The following is a 16,664-nucleotide window of genomic DNA, read 5'->3' as shown; positions in this document are numbered from 1 at the left end:
TTTTTCTTAGGCGGAGGGCGGAGGGGGAAGGGTGATGATTGGCCGTATCGCAGAAAAGCGGCCGGTTGTGAGTAAACGCGGGTGCAAAAACGCGAGAGGGGGCACTGGTAAGTGACCACACAAAACGAAAATAAGAAGTGAGGAAAAATAGGGGTGGTGCAAGTGTACTGAAAAACTAAAGAGAAGAGGACACGCAGATCTTCACTCGCGCATTCACACGCTCGAGCACCGTGCACACATCTCGCCCACACTGCCACTGCCCTTGTAACTTTCGGCCCCGTTGACAGAAACGCACTTAAGATACCTAAAACTCACAAACTCCCAGTGGCTTACTTTCCAAGAAATGCCGAGGGGTTCCCGGGTCCGCGCTTTGTCCGCTAGTTGAGATCGGACACCGGCTGCGGAGCCGAAAGAGCAGAAGCCAGCTTACGAACAAAAGGCGCGCCCGCCACTTTGGCTGCAAGCTGTAAAACGGAGGGGAGGCCCTCGATAAACAAACATGTAAATGAGAAAGGCGCGAGCTCATGTAGGGTATGAGAAAGGAATGACTGCAAGCAGTCATCAGTCACCTGTCTGTTCTTCAATGATTCTTCGAGAAGGGCACATTAACTTTCTTTTTATGTAAGGGTTAATTTAATGTCTAGTGACTAATAATAATAATAATAATGATAATAATAATAATAATAAAACATGGATTGCACTGATACAACTACGAACTACTGTCCTATTGCTTTCTTTCGTTTTAACTCGTACCATATACAATAGCAAAAGCAGATTTTATTAACTAAAATACAGTCTTCGTGGGGTGACTTCTCGTCAAGCCATTTACCTCTCGTCTCTTCTGCATCCTTGTTCTTTTCATATGCCTCTCTGAAACCTCCTCTCTCGTGCCATCCTCCCTAAGCAATTCCTTGGTTGCTGGATCTTGCGCTTCCTATTTTCTACTATTCTAGCTTTTTTTTTTTTCCCCCGCGACGCCGACACACCCACATAGGTCTGGAAACCCTTCGAGTTTGCGCAGACTTTCTTTACTTCCCAAACTCGCTCGGCATGGTGGCGGGATCTTGTTTCACCTTCCTTCGAGTCTGCAGCCAGCCGTCGTCCGACCCCACTTGTTTGCCGCGCTGCACTTTACGCCCCCCCCCCCCCCCCCTCCTTTTTTTTTTTTTCGTGTCAAACGCAAACGCACAGACGCAAACTATTCATTATGTGCGCGTTGGTAGCCAAAAGAGTGTACACGACAGCCATTATGAAAGGTGTTTTGCCGGCTATTTTACCGCTGTGGGAAACAATAATTTCGACCTCACAAGCCGACCTCACTAAGTTACTTCCTCACTCAACCTCAAACTCACGCCTGAGGTTGAGGTCTCATTTGCTGACCTCACTCAAAAATATTTCAGGTGTTGCCGACCTCACCTCAACCTTACCTCACTCCGTGAGGTTGAGGTCATTTTGAGGTTGAAGTTGACTTCATGAGGTCGAAACCTCATGAGGTTGCCCACCTCTGGTTCAATGGAGCTTGCGAACTTGTGCACAAGGATTCGCATATATATTGTGAGCGCAGCACGTCAACGTTCACCTCTTTCATCTGTATAAATCCATCATCATCATCATCATCATCATTGCTGACTGCTGCTCGGAGCATCGCACGCTGTGTGCCAGCTGGTTCTGGAAAAGAACAGACGTTTGTACAAGTTCTGTCCCACAAGTGGCAGAAATGCGATTCGTATTCCCCACCTCTCGCTTTAGACCCACCTACCGTTCTCCCTGGAGCTCCGTTCAGGCCTTCGCTTGCGTCCACGGTCCTGTGCTATGGATGAGGGCAACGGTGCTCGCTCACCCACGGCGTCTCCTGCTCCTACTGCGGCTGCCCCTGCCTGGACAGTCACCAGCCGCCAGCGCGATCCCCAAATCTTTGCTGGCCTTCGCGGTGAAGATGTCGACGACTGGCTCGACAACTACAACAGGGTCAGTACAATTAACCGCTGGAATGACGCTCATAAACTGCTCAACGTCGTCTTCTACTTGGCTGATGTCGCCAAAACCTGGTTCCGCTGACTGGCCTACATTCATGGACCAGCTAAAGAAAATTTTCGGCACTCCGGCTGGTCGCTCAGAGCAGGCAAAGAAAAAACTTGAAGCTCGTCTCCAGCAGCCCGGCGAGTCCTATACGTCGTATGTCGAGGACCATGTCGACGCTGTTATGCCTGAATCTGAGCGTGTTCGCCACTTAAGGGCATCAACACTGCTGCTTTCAATGCCTTCGTGGTTAAACATCCGTCGTCCGTATCTGACATCACATCCACATGTCAACGTCTGGACCAGCTACAGTCGTACCGCCTCATGCAAGACCCCAGTGATGGCGGCTCCCTCATAGATGGAAATTTGCGGTCCCTAATACGCACCATGATCCGAGAGGAGCTCTACGGCCTCACCAACCCCTCTGCTGCATCTCCAACTCTTCCGCCAGCAACGGTAAATTTGCGCAGCATCATCAAGGATGAACTGACGAATCACTGTGGCACCTGCCCCACCTCCCATTGCCTCCCAACCTCCCTAGCCGCCTGCCATCGCCTCCCAACATCCCTTGCTAACCTATGCCGAGATTACTTCACGTCAACCCATCCCACTTTCCCCGACTTGTTCGGCACCCGTGTGCAGTCACGTCGCTGCCATGGCACCATATCCTACAGTGCACCGTCCTGTTACAGCCTGGCGCCCCTCCCACCCTGTGTGCTACTATTGTGGGATACGTGGCCACATTGCCCATGTCTGTCGCCGCCGCCAGCAAGACGAGCAACGGGGTTATGCTCCCTTTGAACGTGCCCGCGTGCGCCAGTCTGATGATTCTACACTGCCCTACTCAGACTTTTACCGGCGTTCTTCCTCTCTTCCGAACTCCACCGATGTTTCACGGCCCTCGCGTCCTTCCCGACGCCGATCCCCTTCGCCTTTTCGCCGCACATCACCGCTTCATCCTGCCTCACAACCCTTCCAACCTATAACGGGAAAACTAACCGAAGCAGTTTTTGGAGGGAAAGCTGCTTCGAGTTCGAAATCTACAATTCCTCCTGGGCGACCGTCGAATATGTTAGTAGTGATTGTTGAAGGATTGTACGTTGAGGTCCTCATCAACACTGGCGCCGCTTACTCCGTTATGCATTTCTCTCTGTGTTCTCATCTGCGCAAAGTTCTAACGCCATACATCGGTCCGCCACTTCGTGGAGCTAATGGAACTCTTATGAAACCCACCGGCCAATGCACAGCACGTGTCCTCATCGATAACCAGCGGCATCATATTGAATTTATTGTGCTCCCCACGTGCGTTCATCTCATGATCTTGGGGTGGAATTTCTTATCGTCGGCATCCCCCCTCATCTCTTGCCGTGAGCGCCTTATTCATCTTGCGGACCCCAATATATTACCGACTTCTGATTGTTCACCACCACACGTGTTCGCAGCAGTTGATTTCGTTTTGCCCCCAGGACGCGAGCAGCTGATCATCGTGGCATTGGACTACCCTCTCGATGGCGAGGCCTTCGTTATGCCTGCTCCTTGGTGGACCTCCGACGGCCTAGCTCTTGCCTCGTGCCTCACCTCCTTCACCCATGGTTGCATGGTGGTTGCGGCCCTCAATACAACTCTCCAGCCGTTCTTACTGCCCAGAGGTGCCACAGTTGGGTTTATTTTTGACTGCGATCCCGTTCCCCTCAACACACTTTCCAGTGCACCACCGCCTGCTGCCAAGCCTCCATTTCCAACATCCTCTGCGCTCGCAGCCGCCACCAGCCCTGACCTTACATCCGAGCAGTCCACAGCTCTGCTAGACATCCTCTTGCGGCACCAAGATTCTTTTGATGTGTGCGCCTCAGCGTTCGGGAAGACCTCCGTCACCTCTCATCGCATAGAGACGGATGGCTCTGCTATTGTTCGACGACAGCCCTATCGCGTTTCAGCAGCAGAACGCAAAGTCATTGAGGAGCAAGTTGCTGACATGCTTGCTCGAAATGTAATCCGGCCATCCACGAGCTCTTGGTCCTCACCTGTGGTTCTCGTCAGAAAAAAAGATGGCTCAGTCCGCTTCTGCATGGATTACCGGGCACTTAACAAGATCATGCGCAATGATGTTTACCCTTTGCCTCGTATTGTTGACGCATTAGACTGTCTCCAAGGCGCAGAGTATTTCTGCAGTCTCGACCTCCGCTCGGGATACTGTTAAATTCCTATGCACGATGCAGACAAGGACAAGACTGCCTTTTCTACCCTGACGGTCTCTACGAATTTAACGTGATGCCTTTCGGACTCTGCAATGCGCCGGCCACCTTTGAGCGCATGATTGATACCGTGCTTCGCGGCATGAAATGGAAAACATGCCTATGCTATCTCGACGACATCATTGTCTTCTCATCAAACTTCGCTCAGCACTTACAGCGTCTCACTGAAATCCTCACGTCCCTTGCCCAGGCGGGGCTTCAGCTGAATACCAAGAAATGCCACTTTGCCAGTAAGACCATCAAAGTACTCGGCCATGTCGTCAGTAAGGCAGGAATCCAGCCTGATCCCGAAAAAATTGCGGCTGTTGTTAATTTTCCTCGGCCCCCAACGTTGGAAAGATCTTTGCAGCTTCCTTGGCTTAGCCTCCTACTTCCGCCGTTTTATTCGGAACTTTGCAACAATTGCGGCCCCGTTACACAAGCTCGTGTCTTCCCAAGAGTTTTACACCTGGTCCACTGAATGTGAAGACGCCTTCAAAGCTCTCAAGCAGGCACTCACTTCCACTCCTGTGCTTCGCCATTTTGACGCTGACGCGCCCACCATACTTCACACAGACGCCAGTGGCCACGGTATTGGCGCGGTTCTCTTGAAACGCAGTGTCTGAAGAGCAAGTCGTCGCATACGCCAGTCGTACGCTTACTGCAGCTGAGCGTAACTATACTATTACCGAGCAAGAGTGCCTCGCCGTTGTTTGGTCGGTTCAAAAATTTCGACCTCATTTGTATGGCCGCCACTTCACCATTGTCACAGACCATCACGCACTCTGTTGGCTCTCATCGCTGAAGAACTTATCGGGTCGACTGGGTCGCTGGGTACTACGTCTTCAAGAAAACACCTTCACCATCACTTATAAATCTGGGCGAAAACACCTCGACACTGACGCCCTCTCTCGCTGCCCATTGATACCTACTGACGCGGCCCCACATACGGTCTCCTCTCGCTCCTGCCATCTGAGTCAGCCTTCTGCTGGCCACCTGAATGTTGCACCCATCGCTACAGCTCCACTCGAGCTGACTGACCCTTACTGCCGCACAATCATCACTCGCCTCCGTGGAGAGTCAGTTGTCCCAAACAGTCGCTTGCGCCGTCAGCTTCGTCGGTTCCGATTTCACCATGGAAAACTTTACCGCAACGTTGTATCACCCTACTGGTCAACGCTGGGTACCCGCTGCCCCTCGCTTCCTTCGTTTTAAAATTATGGAGGCTTACCACGACGACCTCACTGCTGGACATTTAGGCCACTTTAAAACTTACGACCGTATCAAGAGCCGCTACTTCTGGCCTAGGCTTTCTGCCAGCGTCGCCAAATGCATTTCATCATGTCTGTCTTGCCAGCATCGCAAGCGTTCAACATCCCCTCCTGCTGGCCTACTGCAACCTCTACCTTGCCCATCTGTGCCTTTTGACACGGTCTCCACTGACTTGTTTGGTCCTCTCCCTTTGACGTCAGATGGCAACCGTTTTGTTGTCACTGCCATCGACCATCTAACGCGGTACACTGAAACCGCACATCTTCGCTCCGGTGCCGCCTCTGAAGTCGCCGATTTTTTCCTGCGTGCAATAGTTTTGCGTCATGGTGCTCCTCGTATTCTCATTAGCGACCGTGGAAAGACATTTCTTTCTCAAGTCCTTGAGGAAGTACTGCGCGCAGCCAACACCGTCCATAAGACTTCTTCTAGCTACCACCCTCAGACCAACGGACTCATCGAGCGGTTTCATCGCACTTTGTCTGACATGATATCCATGTATATTGCTCTTGATCACCGGAACTGGGACAACGTTTTACCTTTCGTCACCTACGCCTACAATTCCGCTGTTCAGCGCACTACTGGTTATAGCCCTTTCTTTTTAGTTTATGGCCGTCAACCATCGACAGTATTCGACACTACTTTCTTCTCTGCTCCCTCTACGTCTAAATCTCTGGGTGAAGAGTTTGCCACTCGTATGGCCCAGGGTCGCCAACTTGCCCGTTTGAACACTGAAGATGCTCAACAAGAACGCAAAGCCCTGTATGATCAACGCCATCAAACTCCCTCCTTTTACCCCGGTGATGAAGTTCTCCTGTGGACACCAATCCGCATTCCTGGCCTGTGTGAGAAGTTCCTCCATCGTTACATTTGCCCTTATACAGTACTCCAACAAACGTCTCCGGTGAACTATCGTGTTATTCCCTCGCACACCGTCGCAGATCGAGTCGCTCCGAAGAGGTCGTCCACGTCTCGCGCATGAAGCCTTATGCCCGTCGTCCCTCATCCCTGTAATCAGCGACCAGGGTGGCCGCTCTCTTGTCGGGGGGATTTGTGTGAGCGCAGTGCGTGAACTTTCACCTCTTTCATCTGTATAGATCCATCATCATCATCGCTGACTGCTGCTCGGAGTGTCGCGCGCTGTGTGCCAGCTGGTTCTGGGAAAGAACAGACGTTTGTGCAAGTGCTGTCCTACAATATATATTTTTTAAAACAGTCCTTGCGAATAATTCTCATGATTGTCCAGTTGCGCCTCATAGGATACTTACAATAAAAGTTATGGGGACACCTAAGCTGCACATTTGACACTATGGCATAGACTGTCAGCCCTGATATGAAGCCTAACTTTAAACAAGCAGTAGGAACCTAGGAGTAACGTGTGAATGCAAGGGCAGGCTGATTCTAGTATAACATCCGTCAACCCTACATTAAGTCAGTGTGCAGCCATGTTTGCTACCGCCTGCCATGCTCGTGATTTTTCGAAACACCAACGCTGGTGTACGCTGGTGCCAGATTTTCAGTTAACGGGGCATTAATGCTACTGCACTAAAAACGGACAAGCCTTTTCCTTGGTATGTCAGCTGCTGTGCTGTAGCCAGGAGCCAGTTTTGCAGTGGTAAAGTTGGCAGCCTTCGTCAAGTTCTGTTTACGTTCGTTACTCGTGCAGTGGAAGACCCATTGGGCACGGCTGACGCAGGAACCTTCCTGGACAGGATCATAATGTTCTGCAAGCAGATGCCATACACGGTGGACAGGTTCCTCAAGGCTGCCTACAGCATTCAGGTGTGTGTGTGCATGTGGCAGAGATCTCAGTCAGGCAAAGATGTTGGCAGTTGCACTATTTTTCATAGTTATAGCAGCCGGACAAGGACGAAGACGGAGAAACACGTAAGACGCAGAGATGCTGACGTGTTCCTCCGTCTTCATCCTTGTCCGGCTACGTGCTGCTATAACTATAGAAAACCAACTAGCCCGACAGCTTGTCCTCTTCAAGCACTATTTTTCAGCTGTGAAGGGAAGTGCTGCCCAACTTCAGAGTGGCCCCCTTGACCTACATTTGTTGCCTCAGTCCTCATTGCAGTGGCAGCCATTGCATTCAGCAGCTTTCTGGGCATGAGACTCGGGCTTCATTTAGCCCAGTCCGGTCACTGATAAACATTTTGAATCTGTGGAACGAATGCTTCCGAGTGTTCCCCCAAAGTACAACTGCTTGCAACAAAGGCAGTGACTTATTATTAATTTTTAAAAACTGCCTTTTTTGAAATTCGTGGGCTGCTCGGTTCTCGCGTGGCGGTGAGATTTGGAACTATTCTGCTGTGATTACCTACATCACGAGTACCAAGAGTGACAGGTCACAGGCTGCCATTGGCTGCAGCCGCGACGGCCACTACATCACGGACACACTTCCGGTAGCTGCAAAAGGCTCGAGTGCTGCATGCATGCACTGCATGCGTGAACCCGAGCTTGGTGCTTTGGTTTGCGATGTTAACCGAAAAGGTGGTGGCGTCCAACTGAAAGTGCGCAAGAGTGCGAAAGCATGCAAGAGTGCGAAAAGAGTACCAGCTGGTCCAGTTCAACACCGTACCGATTAAATAGGCAGAATCAACCTTCATGCACCGACCGATGGCGCAGCAGCATACTGTAGTCTCGTGTCCCGTCTCGTCCTTGCAGCATCGACCATTTGTGCAGCGTGTTGATAATTAAATGAAACGTGCGTCAAAAAAAGTCTGCCCTCAGCTTTATCGCAGAAGTGCACAAATTTGCACCGCTTAAGTGCAGCACTGGATGCCGCTAGGTTACCACAGAGATGCCGTCAGCGGGCGCTGCGGCCAACAGCACTCCGATCATGTGCTGCTCCCTGGTCGTCACTAGGCCTTGTTTCTTTTGCGTCGAAGCCGTGGCCGACGGAGTTTTGAAATCGCCCACTTCGCTGCGTCTCTAGCGTAGCCGCTCGCATGCTCCTGTGCGCGATTCTTGCATGTAGCTGCGGAAATCGGTGACAACCTGTGCTGTCAAGCTGCATGTGCCGAGCTGCTTTGCTGATGTTTTGCGCCATCGTTTCTGGTTCGGCCGATGCGTACACATAAGATAACACAAGCGTGCACGTTACGCATTGGCACTTCCTAAACGATGTGTGAAAGGACTTAAAAAAAAATATTACACTACCCTTTTTGTTAACCTCAATTCTTAAGATTCGCGGATGAATAATTCATGCTCACCTGTCATATCCGATATCCAAACTCTGTATCGATCATCAGTCCGTGCTCTCGTCGGTGATAAGCGTATACGTTCCATTCATTATGCACAAGAGCTGCCTCTCGCCGACCATAATGAAAGCGCTCCTGGCTAAAAATGACGACGGCATGTTTGCACGCGGGCAACTCGCATGCTCGATCGTCTGCCAGCATCCATGCAGAGTCGATGCTATCGCTTCAACTCCGCAAGGAGTCACCGGCTGCCCTTGGTCAAACCGCAGAAGACGGTACCAAAGCTGTTGACACCGGAGACTGACCCTGCCAACGTGAGAGAAGAAAGCGGTCTTGTAGAAAGCAGGAGTACACGCTAATTTGCGCTGAATGGGACAGGGATATGAAGTAAAGTGCTCCTCCGCCGGTGTGTATGGACAGCAGCTTGCCCACCTGCAGGTATGCGCTCGCGAGCGACCCGAGTCGTTCGGGCTGCTGTCGCACACAATTCTGAGAGGTCAAGAAACTGAAGAAACCGGCGGCTGAGGAAGACACCAGACAAGGTTGTAAGCTATGCAAAAGCAGACGGGATGGGAAAGGCAGAGACCGTGAATGCGTGAGCGACGCTCGGGAAAACCAGCGCGGCAACCGGAAGTTTGAGAATTGAGTGTCACCTGATGACGCATCGTGGGCGGGGCTAGCGGGGCGAAGTTTCCGAGCTGCTTTCTTCGTTTTTTTTCTGGTGGCTCCAAGTGTTGAGTTGAAAAGAGAGAGGAGGAGCACCATTTTTAATCGCCGATATGTCTGGTCTTAATGAAGCTAGCTAAAAAATTCTTGCTGTGAATTGTTTTGTGAGGGAATACCTACCTCTCGACTGATTTGATTTACCTCATTTTAGGCATTGCATAACCCCTTTAATGCCTCACCAGCTTGCATTAAGACCGCTGTGGTTGCAGTTGCCTAGCCTTCTTTTTGGTGCACTGGTGGCGTACAGGAAGAACATCTGCCTTGTATGCAAGTGGACCATGGTTCAAATCCCGGTGTCGTGCAATTCTCCACCAGATGAAAAAGAAGAAAAAATAAAACAACTGTGTGTCGATGGAATTGCTTAAACAGGTTTGGGGTGCAACCTGATGCTGGTGAACACCTCCGGCAAGGCACTCCCTCACCAGAACTGGAGTTGGCCACCCTGGTGCAGTAATTGGCCGCAACCTCCCATGATTACTTCCATAAAACCCCAGCCCTCAGTCACCAGCAGTTGCAGAGCAACTGGCCACGGCGGCGGTCAGACCTGTGACGCATCGGGGGGTGCTTAGAATCTCTGGCTCCGCTGAAGAGGCCGCCATTAGAGACTGACCCTGGCAATGTTTAATGCTAGAAGCCTAACTAGTTTAGCAGTCTGTTAGAGGAAATAGAGGGCATGAAATGGGATTTCATAGGGCTTAGTGAGGTTAGGAGGCCGAATGAGCCATATCCTGTACTGAAGGATGGGCACATGCTGTGTTATCGAGGTTTACCGGAGAGATGAGAACTAATAATAGAAGCCCATGTCAATATAGATGAAATAGATGAATTCTATACTATTAATGAGAGGGTGGCAGGCATCGCAATTAGGCTTAATAAGTGGTATAAACCTAAGGTTGTACAGGCCTATGCACCTACATGTAGTTATGATGTTCAGGCAGTTGAAAGCTTCTACGAAGATGCAGAATCGGCAATGCAAAAAGTAAAAACGCAGTATACTGTACTAATGGGCGACTTCAATGCCAAAGTAGGGAAAAAGCAGCAGGAGACCAGGCAGTAGGTGACTTTAGCATTGGCTCTAGGAATAACAGGGGGGAGTTACTAGTTGAGTTTGCAGAGCGCAATAACTTAAGAATCATGAATACCTTCTTCAGCAAACAGAAGAACCGGAAATGGACATGGAAAAGTCCTAACGGGGAGACTAAAAATGAAATTGACTTCATACTGTGTTCAATCTCCGCCATTATGCAAGATGTAGAGGTAATTGGGAAAGTGCGATGCAGTGACCACAGGATGGTGAGGTCCCGAATCAGCCTAAATCTGAAGAAGGAACGCAACAGATTAGTTAGAAAGAAACCCATGAACAAATTAGCGGTGAGGTGGAGGGCAGAAGAGTTCAGGATCTCGCTACAGAATAGATATTCAGCTCTAACTGAGGACGAGGACATTACCCTAGAAGCAATGAACAATACTCATTACTGGGTGCGCTGTAGAAGTAGGCGGTAGGATAGTTAGAGAGGATACCGGTAAGCTGTCTAAGGAGACGAAAGATTTGATTAAGAAACGCCAGAGTATGAAAGCTTCCAATTCAACAGACCAGATAGAATTGGCAGAGATATCAAAGCTAATCAATAAGCGCAGGGTGGCCAATATAAGGAAGTATAACATGGAGAAAATTGAGCATGCTGTAAAGAACGAGGGAAGTCTTAAAGCGATGAAGAAATTGGGCATAGGCAAAAACCAGATGTATGCGATAAGGGACAAGGCGGGCAATGTTATCACGAATATGGACAAGATAGTCAAAGTAGCCGAGGAGTTCTGTACTAATCTCTACAGTAACCAAAGTGGTCAGAACAATGAGATTAGCAGAAGGGAAAAGCAGTCAGACATTGCGCCAGTGACGAAGGACGAGGTTAAGAAAGCGTTACAAACTATGAAAAGGGGAAAAGCAGCTGGAGAGGATCAGGTAACTGTAGATTTGTTAAATGACAAGGGGGGGGGGGGGGGGGGGGATATCGTGCTAGGAAAACTGGCTACTCTGTATACGCAGTGCCTGGTGTTATCGACAATATCAGAACCATGGAAGAACCCAAACATTGTCTTACTTCATAAGAAAGGGGACACTAAGGACTTGAAAAATTAGACCAATCAGCTTATATTGTCTGTTACGTATAAGGTATTTACCAAAGTAATTGCTAATAGAATCAGGACAACTTTAGACTGCAACCAAGCAAATATGTTCAACCAGGTGACAGAAAAATGCTCGGAATATAACCAGCCCTTATACATAGCATAAAGAAAGTAACAAAATTCCCATAAAGAAAGGTGTTAGGCAAGGAGACACAATTTCCCCAGTACTATTCACAGCTTGCTTAGAGGAAGAAGTATTCAGAGACTTGGAATGGGAGCAGTTAGGGATAAGGGTAGATGGAGAATACCTCAGTAATCTGCAATTCGCTGATGACATTGCCTTGCTAAGTAACTCGGGGGATAAACTGCAAAGAATGATTGATGACCTAGACAGGAAAAGTAAAAAGGTAGGCTTGGAAATCAATATGCGGAAGACTAAGGTAATGTTCAACAGCCTCGGGAAGGAACAGCAGTTTACATTAGGTAGCGAAGTACTGGAAGTAGTAGGCGAATATGTCTACTTAGGACAGGTAGCAACCGCTGATCAGGACCAGGAAAGAGAAATAACAAGGAGAATAAGATTGGGTTGGAGCGCATTTGGCATATACTTGCAGATTATGACTAGGAGCTTACCGGTATCGCTGTAGAGGAAAGTATACAACAGTTGCATCTTGCCTGTACTCACCTATGGGGCTGGAACGTGGAGGCTAACCAAGAGGGTTCTACTTAAGTTGAGGACAACCCAGAGGGCTATGGAACGAAAGATGGTAGGGGTAACATTAAAAGATAGAAAGTGTGCAGAGTGGGTCAGAGAAATAACTCAAGTTACTGACATTCTAGTGGAAATCAAGAAGAAGGACATTTAGTGCAAAGAGAAGATGGTCGTTAGGGTAACAAACTGGATTCCAAGGGTAGGAAAACATAGCAGGGGGCGGCAGAAATTTTGGTGTGCGGATGAAGTTCACCTTGCAGTGGGTATAGTCAGGCTTATGATGATAATGAGGCTTCTCCTTTGAGGTCCAGAGGCACGTGTTTATGTTGCTCCCCTGGTACAAACTGCCTCTACGTGTGACTCCACACTGACTGATTTTCACAGGAAGCAAACACTGCCCAAACATAATACAGGAATACAAATCACTAATCAACTGCAAATTACGTAAGACATTCGATTGTGCAAACAACTGAGAAAAGGGCTACCAAACTATGCATCCATATTTACTGCCAAATGCTACAATGCTGCTTGTGTAGCTGTAAATAGCATAATTCATACCTTCTGTGTTATTACCTGAGTCTACATGTGGCATTATGTTTCGGAGATGCAGTTAAACCAGATGCAGTAAGAGGCACCATTCACAACATTTAAAAAGCCACTACACAAGGGCACACAGAGGTTCTGCACCATGTTGGGATTGATGGTAGCAAGAGAGCTGAGTCATGTACTGCACAAGCTCAAATTAACAAAATAAATAAATAAATGCACATTGTCTTCAAAGATTGTCAAGTTAGTTCTGCATAGGCTGAGAGATTCACGATGGATTTAAATGCAATAGTGAAAGAAATAAGCTGCACCTGATAAAACCAATCAGAGGAGAATGGAAGTCATGCACACACCAGGAGCATTTTGGTGAAGTCATTTTACGTTGAAAAACTTCAAGCTGGGCTTGTTGTTTCATTGTTATTAAAAAGATTTGCAGCGCTAAAGGACGACACACAGAGAAGATGCTCAGGACGGCACTAGATTTTCAACAATATTTTATTACGTGAAAACGAACAGAACATACGTTGCAGGTGACGGGTAGTTATCTTCACATGTTCTATAATCTTAGAAATCTATCAAGAAAGGTGTATTCGTTCTTGTGCAGCATTAGTGTGACCGAACTTGCGCAGCCAGACTCAGGTCTTTGAATGCGATAAGATTCAGTGAGCTGTCGGGCGATCGCGTCACTGCATCTCTTCAAGACAGTCGTGTCATACAAACATGCTCGACAAGTGCCATCACTGCATTTTCTACAATATAAAGGAAGGTTGAAGCTGGTTCCAGACCTCAACGAGTTCTTGTGCTCCTGAAGCCTTTCATTAATACATCGGCCTGTTTGGCCAATGTATAATTTAACCTGGTTATAATGAAATTGTAGAATGTCCGAGATTTTTCGTTACGTGCAGTTTTCACATGAAGACCCAAAAAAGAACAATGTAGAATGAAAACCAGATAAAGACTTGATGTAAGGGAATCCACCTTGAAAATGTTTACAGTAAATCAAAATTGTTCGAAGTCATAGAAGCGGATGTTTCGCGATTGCACTGATAGCATGGCGGGACTGCGGTGGCAGCCTCCACTTCCTCTGCGGCTTGTGCGATGTGTCTACGAGGGAGTGGGGAAAGGGGGTGGAGGAGGAATCAGTCATGGGGTGAGCGCACTCATTGGCGCCACCAACCCGTGTGCACTCGCCTACCATCATTGCCCAAGGAAACCGACTCTGCCTCACATCGCCAGCGTGCTCCGCTGTTCCTGTTTCTGACGCGCGGGAGCCCATGAGCAACCGCGTGGCAGTGGACGCGTGCTGCTTGCCCGGTGTCTTTTTTCTGTTACTTCTTGCAGCTTTTAAGCATAAACTATTCTGGCGTCATGTTCCAACAGCAAAAGCAGTGTAGACTGCTGCATCTGCCACGGAGGTGCGGTGTCGACACTAAAACACGGCGCGTTGTATAAACGGCGGTCACTCGTTGCTATAGAAGCGTTCCTCTCACTTCAGTTCGTGTTTTATCGACCTGAAACTTGCGCCGTTCTGCCAAATTTCCAGTAACTCGGCACTAGCTAAGAGACAGTCTGTGTTCATTATGTCAAGGTCAACCTCCGCAACATGTTCGTTGCATGGAGTTTTCAAACACATTCACTTCAGTGGGGGCGGCATTGGGAAATAGGAAAAACTTTGTAATATCGAGGAATTCACTACATGGAGGTTCGTTACTTAGAGGTTTAACTGTATACCTTCCTGCAAGTGAGAGGGATGCTATAGAATACTCCCTCTGTACATGCAACATACGGCTTTTTATGCTTCTTTTTGCACCCAGGGAGTGCTTTCTTCTCCTTGGGTGTTTTCTGATACAATTGCGAAGCTTGTATAGACAAAAGTACCACAGGAACCTTGTATTTTGTGGCTACCTTCAAGTTATGGGCGACATGAAGTCTCTTCAATTTGGCTTGCACTGTCTGCACTAGTTCTGAAAAGTGCTGCAGCAGTGCCAGGCGGTCACGTGATCGTTAAGTGCCAATTTCAGCACTGGTGCCAAAACGAATATGCAGTGTAGGGCTCTGCAACCTAGCAGATGCGTTTTCACAGTATACATGGTGTGTATCGCATGCCATAATATGATCATGTCCAATTTCGAAGCCAGCTGCCGTAGACCTACTGCACTCGGAAAGTGACGACGACTATGGCGACAATACGTGACGTTGACTGCGACCAGCTCACCAATGTACGCGTGGGCTGCATGATCACTATATCGGTCTGCAAAGATTTCATAATTCATGCGCCTGGGTACGAGAGAATTAATGTTGTAAGCAGTTGCCATGAGTTTAAATTAGACTGCCTAATGAGACGCTTGACTGGTTCAGCAGTAAAATCCAAGGTTCTTGTCATCTGTCCAAAAGCGCATACTGCTGAAATGAGGCATGTGCTTTATTGCGCAGTGTATGCATTGACTTTCAGACGTCTGTGTACTACGTGATGTTGCAGAGTCGCTGTGTACGCTATCGTGTGAATCACACACAACTCGATCGATCGCAACTGATTTCTGTTCGTAGCTGTCTTCTTAGATGCCACACAACGCGATAAAAAAAAGAAAATACTACATAAGACAATGCATGCCGTATTGTGGCCACATACCGATATATGCACAGCGTCGTCTGCTCTTGTCCAAGCGGCGCATACACCATGCTGCACTTTTTTCTGCACCTGAGCGAGTGCACGATGGGCGAGAACTTGTGCAGAACTAGTCCTCGCTGGCAAAACGAGAATGGCGGTGCTGCACTCCTTGAATTAGTGCACCTGGTAGTGCTCCTCTTCTTATCGCGGGAAGGCCTTCTTTCACCCCTTGTCCCTGTCTCCGCCATTGACCACCGCAGAAATTAAGGGGAGATGCTTTAGGATCACACCGACAAGCGATAGCAGAGGATGCAGCACGCTTCCCCTGATGGCGGTTTTCGCTTGTCGAATGCAGTGTGCAGGGGTCAGCGCACTCTCCTCCCCGCCCCCACAGCAGTTAATGGTTTTAGCGGGCGTCTTGACAACAAGCTTTTTACTCGTTTTTTTTTTTTTTTTTTTTTTTTTTCGCTACTGGAGGTGGAGGGCATGTGAGGCTGAGAGGAGTACGGGCTCTGGACCGACGCAACAGCAAAAGTGGAAAAAATATCCTTTCTTACGCATTCTTTGTGCGAGCATTGGCGTGAGGAGGCAATAAATGATTGCGTAGAAATCTTTATCGGATGCATATTACACAGCGTAATATGGGTGGCTAAGACCACAAGCTCATTGGTACACGATGGTGTAAGCTAGCAACAGAGAGCATTGCTTCTGCGCAGGCTTGTGTAGTCGTTTTAACAGCCGATAAGTGTTCGTGCAAATTGGCCTGCCTGCTAGTGTTTGGGAGCACAATAAACGCATGGTTCGAAGGCGGCAGGGATTTGTAAGTACCGAAAACGTCCCTCAACGGATGCGAGATAAGTCGCATTTGAACAGCGATGAGAAATAACACTGTTCGAAATGGAATAATTTCTTTCCTTTCATTTGCATGCTGCAATAAGACGAGAAAGGGTAATGAAGGCTGGTCTCGCATATTATTTTCCAGAGGGTGGCTGTTCAAGCTATTAAATATACTCTATATATCATGTGCTGTAGCGTAAAGTGATGTAATTACCGTATTTACTCGCATAATGATCGCACTTTTTTTTTTTTTAAATATACTGACGCAAATTTCGGGGTGCGATCATTACGCGGGGTAAATTTTGTACAAAAAATTTTTGAGCACCGAAAACGCAAACAAGTTGCAGGTCAGACGTCTTAGAACATATATCTCCATTACA

General features: G+C 48.4%; 1 protein-coding gene across 2 annotated transcripts in view; it reads left to right on the top strand.

Moving 5' to 3' along the window:
* LOC146201434 (GTPase-activating protein skywalker-like) overlaps positions 1-16,664 on the top strand; it is a 214,543-nt gene that overhangs the window by 135,471 nt on the left and 62,408 nt on the right. For both annotated transcript variants that reach the window (XM_084595843.1, XM_084595844.1), the window contains one exon: positions 7,189-7,304. In XM_084595843.1, the coding sequence (XP_084451969.1) occupies positions 7,189-7,304 (116 nt within the window). The remainder of the gene's footprint in view (positions 1-7,188; positions 7,305-16,664) is intronic.

The sequence above is a fragment of the Amblyomma maculatum genome, chromosome 2 (assembly GCF_055883805.1).
Source record: "Amblyomma maculatum isolate TAMU_Amacu chromosome 2, ASM5588380v1, whole genome shotgun sequence".
Taxonomy (NCBI): Eukaryota; Metazoa; Arthropoda; class Arachnida; order Ixodida; family Ixodidae; genus Amblyomma; species Amblyomma maculatum.
The sequence above is the reverse complement of the archived record's forward strand: the minus strand, read 5'-3'. Positions and strand labels throughout refer to the sequence as shown.